Genomic DNA, 9,363 nt, shown 5'->3' on the forward strand with positions numbered 1-9,363 from the left:
TACAAGTTCCTTCTGGAAAAATCATGATCTTGAAATGGGAGAAAAAAGGCAAGCATTAAACGGAACTCAATTATAACTAAGAGAACACAGGTGCCAATCTTCACTACTACTGACATAATTTAGATACTTTAATCACCTCAGTTGAAAAAGTTAAAATGCATTATGGAAGCATATACTGATTTCCATTAACTACTGGTTTTATTAAAACCTGGAAGCAATCAAATATACAAACAGCATGTGTCTTCCTAGAGCATGGCTCTTGGAAAATGGGGTAATCGTGGTACCCACCCCACAGGTGCTGGGAGGATCTGGTGCAACTAAATGTGCTGTACCATTAGCACAAAACAAGCCCCCCGTGGAAAGTCATAATCCTCCCAGGAAGAAGAAAGCACAGGCAACAGTGGCAGACAAAGGAGCGTGCCCCCTGCGGAGGGGATCAGACAGGGGCCGGGACCCTGAGGAGTGGGGGCAGAGACCACGTGCCAGGCAGTGGAAAGCCCCATGGAATCAGCAGTGAAGGACCCCCCCCCCCCNCAGACCCTGCAATGTTTCCTAAGCAACCAGAACCCAGGGCACCCTGTGACATTTCCAGCTTCTGAATGCTGGCTCAACTGAAAAGAAAAAAAAATGAAGTGTGGGCCAAACATGGTGCACTTGTGCCGCAGCGGGTGCCAGGCCTTCCAGATGTGGCCGGGGACCAGCGCGCGGCTGGGGTAGGTCAGCCAGGGTTTTTTGACGTGAGTCAACACACCTCAGGCTAACACGTTAACTCAGAAATGAGACCGCACCCAGGAGGGCGGATTACAATGCTCTGAGTTAGAACTCACTTTCAAACAAGATGTTCAGGAACTTGGGGTGCACTTCAGAATTGTTTTTTCTTATCTCTTTCCATTTTAAGTCCCGAACACCAAAACCGAAAGCACCTGATTTTACCAGATTTTTGGATTTGCACATTCACCCAAAACGAAATGGAAAAAAACCCGGCACCCAGAGGAGGTGAGTTCTGGCCTCTTGGTTTCTTTTTTCCCTCCCTGTTCTCAAAGTTCACATCTTTGGAATAAAGCCACCAGAACGCAGGCAGGACGGCGCTACCTGCGGCCACCTTCCATTGGACTGCGCCCGTCTCCTGATCTCCTCCACGGTCTTCCTGCGGGAATCCTGGTCTGAGCGGGACACAAACACCGGCCGGATGTACCTTATCAGAGCTGAAAGACAGGGGTCGGGGCAGATCGTGTTGGAATGTGGGGAGTCTGTGGCAGGACTGGGGTCGCAGTGGGGGGCTGCCCCATGGCTCCCAGTGAGGTGTGGGACCCCCAGAGACACGCCGTGGGCTGTGCTGCAGGACGGGCTCTGAGTCAAGGCCTATAGCGAGGGAATCGGAAAATCACCAACCTTCCCATGAACTCTCATGACAGCAGGAAGCACCAAAACCTGCAAGGCCAGAAGTGACAAACGAGAGTTCACGTGACCATAAATCAGACGAAGCGCACAGAACGCACGCCTGGCCCGCCAGGAAGTGGCCCACTTTTGGTTACCCGTATTAATGGAGGAGGGGGAAGGGGGGGTCCATGGCCCCAGGTCACATGGCTCAGACCCCTCCAGCCCCCTGTTGTGGGTTGAACTTTGTTTCCTAACAGATAAGCTGAAGTCCTAACTCCTGGTACCCATGAACATGACCTCATTCGGAAATAGGGTGTCTGCAGATGACCGAGTTCAGAGGAGGTCATCCTGGGGTAGGGTGGACCCTGATCCAGTGGCTGGTGTCCTCATGAGAAGAGGCGAGGGGATGGAGAGATGGGGGAGAGAAGGCCATGTGACAGCAGAGGCAGAGCCTGGAGCCATGTGCCACAGCCAAGGAACGCCAGGACTATGGCCACCACCAGCCGTCGGAGGAGTCACAGGATGGTGCCTCTGCAGAGCCCCCAGGATGCTCAGCCCCGATTCCAACCACTGCACCATGTGGCACCCCCGTCAGGTGTGGGGGGCCAGGGGAACAAGACACACCCGCTGTGAAGGACCGAGCTCCACAACCAAAATGACGGCGACAGCCAGAGCACAGGCCTCTTCTTACAAGAGGACTGAAAAGTGGAGAGACACTTGGAACACGCCGAGCAGATGTCCACATGGAACCGTCCTCGGCAGAGCCGGCTTTCTGGAGGTGAAGCGTGCCCGGCGCGGCCACCTCAGGCCCGGCGAGGGCGTGTCACCGCCTGCTCCACCCGTGCGCTCGCTGGGCAGCGCGGGCCGGTCCTCCAGGGGCCCAGGCCTAGCTTCAGGTGTCGTGTCTCGGTGCTTTGACTGCTTGTGAAGAATCTTTCATGACTCGCTCTTCCTTAGAGGTCCTCCGAAGAGCAAAGAGAAAACCCATTTTAAAAAGAAGAACATTCCTTCTGTCTCACAATGACCCGTGGGGTCCACGAGACCCTTTTGTGAACCTGAAGATACACGTGGGTCTTGGCGATCTCATTTTTCCTGGGCTTTCAGTCACTTTGCTGCTCCACCTTCTAGCAACGATCTTGCCCTTACTCTCTGATTATCCTGACGCCGCTAGAAACGCCTGGCAGGAGGAGAGGGAAGCAGGGACGTGGGGGGACCGACGGCGCGACCGCTCAGCCTGTCGCGTTCCTCACTGGTCTGCCCGGAGCCGGCCTGTCTTCCGGGGCAGCGCACAGGGGCCTGGAGCTTCACCTCCGTAGTCTCATCGCCGGTCTGTGTCTCTGAAGAGGCGAGGTTTCCGAAGTTTCCCTTTTCTGTCCATAACGGCAAAGAAGAGAAAATCGACGTGGAAGGCACGCCACAGTTCTCAGGGGGTCCCAGGATGAACGCAGGAGACAGGAAGCAGCTGTCGGGGGCCCCGGTGGCAACACCGACCCTCTGAGCGAAACCCCAGGCTGCACGTCTCAGATGGGCCACCCGATGAGTGTTCCCAGTCCAGGACCTGACACCTGGGCAGCTGCTTCCCAGGGCAGAAGGAGCCCCGGCCCCTGTGGGTCCTGCGGCGGGAAGGGCCTCGGCATGCCGTGTGTGGCAGGAGCTGGACGGCCGTCCCGCAGCGGGACAGTGACGGCATTCCTTCACCTTTCTGCTGTGTGAGCACCAGACTCACTTTTCATAAGTAGACGGGCACACGCCACAGTTCTCAGGGGGTCCCAGGATGAACGCAGGAGACAGGAAGCAGCTGTCGGGGGCCCCGGTGGCAACACCGACCCTCTGAGCGAAACCCCAGGCTGCACGTCTCAGATGGGCCACCCGATGAGTGTTCCCAGTCCAGGACCTGACACCTGGGCAGCTGCTTCCCAGGGCAGAAGGAGCCCCGGCCCCCGTGGGTCCCGTGGAGGGAAGGGCCTCGGCATGCCGTGTGTGGCAGGAGCTGGACGGCCGTCCCGCAGCGGGACAGTGACGGCATTCCTTCACCTTTCTGCTGTGTGAGCACCAGACTCACTTTTCATAAGTAGACGGGCATGTATAGAATAAAGGCGACTGCAAGAAAACGGTAATGTAAAAATTAAAAAATTCACAGGGTTGAGCACTCTAGTCAGTATTCATAAATTTAAAATGAAAATATTTTGAATATATTCAACACTCATCTCTTCAGAGAAGTTGTGAACTGTCAACGTCTCCAAAGAGGGGCTGGAAGCTACGACACGCTGGAAGCCGTGGGAGACGGCGCTGCGCTCCGGTATCAGCACACATCCCAGGCTCACGGTGGCGGGGAGGGGACGTCAGCAGCGCTCGGAGGACAGCGCCCCTGCCAGGCATGCTGAAAACCGGGGAGGCGGGGAACAGGAGGTGGGGTGTGCCGCATTTGAAGCCTAGCTTGAATTTCTAGTAGATTGCTTGTCACCGTCCCTTCACTCAGGTCTGCAAATTGTCCACACTATGACCAGAAACACAAAGGCTTGACAGAGCGCCTTGCACACAGCACACACAGCGGTGACTATCCCTCCTCATGGCGGTGGGGCCGTTGGCGCCCAGCTCTGACCCAGAGCCCAGCAGGGCTGGCGTCCCACACCCTGGCCTTGGGGCGTGGACGGGTACGCAAGATCTGCGAGGATTCTACCTGGTGGTCAAAGCCAAGGTGTGTGTGAATGATGGTGACCACAGCTTCCCGCCCCAGAAGGTCCCAGAAATGCTGACACTCACAGCCTGAAGCCTTAAAACCACAAAGGAAGGACACAGAACAGACACGATCTCTGCAAAACCCCAAGTCCCCTCTGACCAGGGACCACGCCCCCCCATGTCCCAGGGTTTGTGCTGACGCTTCAGATCACTAACGTGAACACAAATTTCCTTGTTATCATGCCTCTGCCTGGTTTTCAGAAAATTCCTGGAATTCGCCTTGACTTTCCAGGCGCGTGGTATATAATCCTTTCTTTGGAAGAGTAGGCTCTCAGTTCCTGGCCACACGGTCTAGATCTCAAACCCCCTCCAGGAAGCTCCGTCAGGAAGGGGGCTGCCTCTGCCTGCTCGGGGCCTGGGTCTCAGGTGGTGTGCCTTCTCACTTTCGTAACCCATGGCCCCAGAACAGCCAGTTTATGTCCCCACAGAGGATCTGTGACATCACTCACAGGGTCAAGACTACACGTGGTCTGCACTGTCCACCTCCACGCTGGCCTCTCAGCTGGACCCCGGCTGCCTGGAACGGTGAGCTGGAGACTCTTATTTCATGCTCAGGACGAGCCTCAAAGTGCTCATCCACAGCATCAGAGACGACTTCCCAGCCGAGGAAGCCAGCTCTATGTGCCCAGCGTCTTGAACCAACAGAACTCACCCTTGACCCATCCAACCTCCAAACACCTTGTTGTGACACTTCAACCACACCACTTCCCCAAATCCACTGTGTGAGCAGGACATGCGCCTCCCTCGAGAAAGACCTGGAGGCTGGCACGCTTCGGGCGGGAGCAGGTGCAGAGGGGACCTGTGCTACAGAAGCTGGGTTTGCAGTAGACCTCGGCGGAGATGCGGAGGCATCTGGAATGCTACCAGAGTGGCTGTGCATGCTGTGGACAGGGGTGGGGACTCTGCTGCTGCCTGCTTGGGTTCGAACCCATCCTTGGCCACCTGCCTGTGCTGCGGCCATGGGTCGGTGTGGCTGGCTCCTCAACCGCCCAGATGCACAGAGAGAAGGGCACCTGCCTCCAGAGAAGGGAGTGGGTTAAGTAACAAACAGGAGGTCTTGAGCCATCCTGGTACCCACAGCAGGGGAATGTCCCCTACTTGGCTGTTACAAATGTTCCTCGTGATCAGGAAGTGTGTCGGCATCAGCGTCTGGTTTATCCCGCAGGAGACAGACAAGCCATGGCAGCTCAGTCAGTGCAACAGGCAGCAGGAGTGCAGGAGCCGGCCTGGATGACCAGTTTCAAACCCTGTGTTGTGCCTGCCCTTGCTGCTGACCGACCGTGTCCTCGAGTCTCTGCAGTCTCTTTGGTGGGGCCTGGTGAGCTGCAGGTGCTTCCCTGAGGTGGCACCAACATGGCCTTCCCGGGGGGAGGAGAGCAGCTGGGACGGCAGCGTGTCTGTGGTGGGCTTGCCCAGGCTCCTTCAAGCTTCCCTGGCTGGTTGGGGGCAGGAGAGTGGTCAGAGCTATGAGTCCAGACCTCGAACCTGCAGCCCTAACGGGGGCCACACAGACCTCCAGTCCTACCACGTGCAGACAGACCACACGAGTCGCTGCCTGGCACCAGCCTCCTGCCTCCACCAGCACTGGCCACGGTCGACATGTCCGCTGGCTCCCGAGGGTTTGGTGCCCAGTGTGCCAGGCTGGGGGCTTCCTTGTCTCATGTCCAGTTTTCCTATCCCACCATGGCTGCAACCCTCAGTGGACAGTGCGATGGACTGGATGTGTCCTGCCCAAAGTCCCTCGTTGAAGTTCCAACCCCCCAGGTGATGGTGTTAGGAGGTGAGGCCTCTGGTAGGTGATGAGGTCAGGAGGGTGGAGCCTCATAAGTGGGATCAGTGTCCTCCTAAAAGAGGCCCCAAGAGCTCGCGCTCCCCTGCCACCATGTGAGGACGCAGGGAGAAGGCGCCCTCTGTGAACCAGGAAGCGGGTCCTCACCAGACACCCGGTCTGCCACGCCTTGACCTTGGACTCTGGCTTCCAGAACTGAGAGAAATAAATTTCCGTTGTCTACAAGCCAGCCAGGGTACGACATTCTCTTACAGCAGCTCGAACGGACTGCAACAGCCGGAAGGCGACGTGGGGCTCTTGGTGGCAAGACGTTTGTTAAAAAAACTCATGCTTCCTCTTAGGCTCTAGGTGGTTCGAGCGGGACAGGAAAGAAGAATCAGGTGAGCGCTGCTCGAGCCTTCCACGCAGGGAGGGAAGGAGGAGCTGGCCGAGGGGCGGGGGCCGCGCCAGGAGACGCGCCCTCGACACCAGACGCGTGAGCTACTCGACTTCATCCCACAGCAAGAAAAACTGCTCCTCGCTAGACCAGAAACACCCAGTCCACGCTCAAGCGAATGGACATTGTTCAGCATCTGTTTTGTAAATCAGACCCCCCAACACTCCTTTTATTAGAAAGACAAAATAAAACATACACAGTCTTCTCTATGTAAGTGTCACATGAACGTGAATGGTGTTAGGTGACACAGAAACGCAGGGGAGGCAGCTGGAGCAGGTGGCTCAGGGTGAGGCCCCTCTGCCCACGCAGCACTCACTGCCAGCCCTGCCCAGCACCTGTCCTGACCACGGTGCTCAAAGGCAGCAGAGACGGCGATGGAGGCACCGTCGGGGATGTGGGGCCAGGCAGGGCCAGCAGATCCTGTGAAGGCACCGCGAGGACAGACACTTGCTGGGGCGGGGGGGACAGGTGTCTTCATCTGCCATGTCAGGGGACAGCGCAACTAGCTGGTCCAGGGCTCCCGGCAGCTCGCACTGAGCAATGGTGCTGTGGGCTCAACAGTGGCTCCCAAAGTGTGCCCATGTCCCAATCCCCAGAACTTGTTAACGTGGCCTTATTTAGACAAAAGGTCTTTGCGGATGTAACTGGTTCAGAATCTTAAGCCAAGATCATCCTGGATTCTCCGGTGACCAGTGTCCTTATAAGACACATGGAAGAGAGACACAGAGGGAAGAGGCTGTGAGGCTGTGTGCCCGCGGAGGCTGGAGCCACACGGCCACAAGCCCCGAGTACCTGAGGCCACCAGGAGCAGGGAGAGGCAAGAAGGGTCCTCCCCTGGAGCCTCTGGAGGGAGTGTGGCCCTGCCACACCTTGATTTCAGATTTCTGCTCTCCAGAATGAGAGGGGATGGATTTCTGCCTTATTAAGCCAGCAGCTTTGGTGATGTGTTACGGCAGGACGCTCACACACCTGGATTCACAGTGCAGTCACTAGTGCATTGGGACACCCTCCTGAGCTGCTCCCAAAGACGTCTAGGACGTCTGTCTGATAAAGGTTAGCCATCCTTGCTAAACGGAACTAGAATAAGCACTTGAACTTGTGATGGTATCTGAGGGCACCCGGGTGCTAATGAAAATCACAACAGTCACTGCTACAGAGGAAAACCACAAGGAAAAGAAGTGGGGCGCAAGGCTAGGTGCCTGTGTTGTGTGGGTGCGGCCTGTGTGGACCGGCCCCGTGTTCTCATGTGACCTGCGTGGACAGGCTCTGCCACACGGTGGGTGGCTCACCCACTCCCAGCGGGGGGCTCACCCACTCCCAGCAGGGGACTCACCCACTCCCAGCAGGGGGGCTCACCCACTCCCAGCAGGGGGCTCACCCACTTCCAGCAGGGGGGCTCACCCATTCTTATGGTGGGTGCTCACTCGCTCCCAGCAGGGGGGCTCACCCACTCCCAGCAGGGGGGCTCACCCACTCCCGGCAGGGGGTCACTGCTACAGAGGAAAACCACAAGGAAAAGAAGTGGGGCGCAAGGCTAGGTGCCTGTGTTGTGTGGGTGCGGCCTGTGTGGACCGGCCCCGTGTTCTCATGTGACCTGCGTGGACAGGCTCTGCCACACGGTGGGTGGCTCACCCACTCCCAGCGGGGGGCTCACCCACTCCCAGCAGGGGGCTCACCCACTCCCAGCAGGGGGCTCACCCACTCCCAGCAGGGGGCTCACCCACTCCCAGCAGGGGGCTCACCCACTCCCAGCAGGGGGCTCACCCACTCCCAGCAGGGGGCTCACCCACTCCCAGCAGGGGGCTCACCCACTCCCAGCAGGGGGCTCACCCACTCCCAGCAGGGGGCTCACCCACTCCCAGCAGGGGGCTCACCCACTCCCAGCAGGGGGCTCACCCACTCCCAGCAGGGGGCTCACCCACTCCCAGCAGGGGGCTCACCCACTCCCAGCAGGGGGCTCACCCACTCCCAGCAGGGAGCTCACTCCCAGCGGGGCGAGGGGCTCACTCACTTCCCCATATTGGGATGTCTCTGCTCTCTGCCTTCATCACGATGGAGGACATTGTCATGGTGACAGGGATGGCGTCGAAGTAGGAGGAATGTGGTGCCAGCGTGAGGATGGCCGCCTCTGTGGGCAGCGCCTGCCGCCCCTTCACGGCCACGCGGTGGAAGCCACCCACAAACCACATGGTGCGCATGATGGCCTTGAGCAGGAAGTCCACCACCCTGCAAAAGAGGGGCTGGGTCACATGGTGCAGGGGCTGCGGGACGCACATGCAACCACACACAACACAGGAAGCCCAGGCTGCAGCCTTTGCTGAGGGCGTCCAGGGCGTGGCCGTGGCCGGTCTGTGCCCGCAGGAGCCGCTGCTGCAACGCCCGGCCGCAGGCAGGAGGGACGCTGCACTTCTCTCCCTTGCGTCCCACGCTCAGCTGGAGGCTTCTCCACTCAGGTTTGCTCAGGGATGTGGAAGGGCTCCGTGTCCTGGTCTCTGCTACAGTGCACACCAGCATTCAAATGACATGGGACTCGGAACATCCACAGAATAAGCCACGTGCCAGAACTAAAGACCCCTACACCTTAAATGTTAGCAACTTATCTACCAGAATCCTATCGCTTTTACGTGGAAACAATCATTAAGACCTCCGCAGTGCACATTAAAATAAGAGGAAAGCCCAGAAGGAGAACAGGCGCAGAGGCCGGCGTGTAAGCCTCCCTGGTGTCATTTCCTACAGGAAACCAAGGTTCCCAAACTAGGCATCACGCCATGAAGTGAGATTCTTCCGGATGAAATTGATGGACAGTAAATACAGAAAATAAAGTAAAAATTAGCCTAGATTTACTGAATTTGTTTCCTATTTGTTTCCTTTTTAAATATATGAGAATTTACGCACTTTGATCCCTTTTATAATAATCTCTAACAAACTACAAAAGGCCTCGATTCAACACGTCATTGAAGTGGCACGTGGCAAGTGGCCCTCGGACAGCAAGAAGCCACAGGTTGCTCACACCTGAGTG

The 9,363-nt window shown here is 57.4% G+C and overlaps 1 protein-coding gene across 1 annotated transcript in view; it reads right to left on the bottom strand.

Moving 5' to 3' along the window:
• Positions 1–8,620, bottom strand: part of LOC103581774 (lysophosphatidylcholine acyltransferase 1-like) — a gene marked incomplete at its 3' end in the record, with an annotated part of 28,197 nt that extends 19,577 nt beyond the window's left edge. The window contains exons 1-2 of the mRNA XM_008563527.1: positions 8,356–8,620; positions 1,093–1,205 (exon numbers count right to left, since the gene is read on the bottom strand). Of these exons, the coding sequence (XP_008561749.1) occupies positions 1,093–1,205; positions 8,356–8,620 (378 nt within the window). The remainder of the gene's footprint in view (positions 1–1,092; positions 1,206–8,355) is intronic.
• Between the last annotated feature and the right edge of the window lie 743 nt (positions 8,621–9,363).

This window comes from Galeopterus variegatus, unplaced genomic scaffold (genome assembly GCF_000696425.1).
Source record: "Galeopterus variegatus unplaced genomic scaffold, G_variegatus-3.0.2 Scaffold13906, whole genome shotgun sequence".
Classification (NCBI taxonomy): Eukaryota; Metazoa; Chordata; class Mammalia; order Dermoptera; family Cynocephalidae; genus Galeopterus; species Galeopterus variegatus.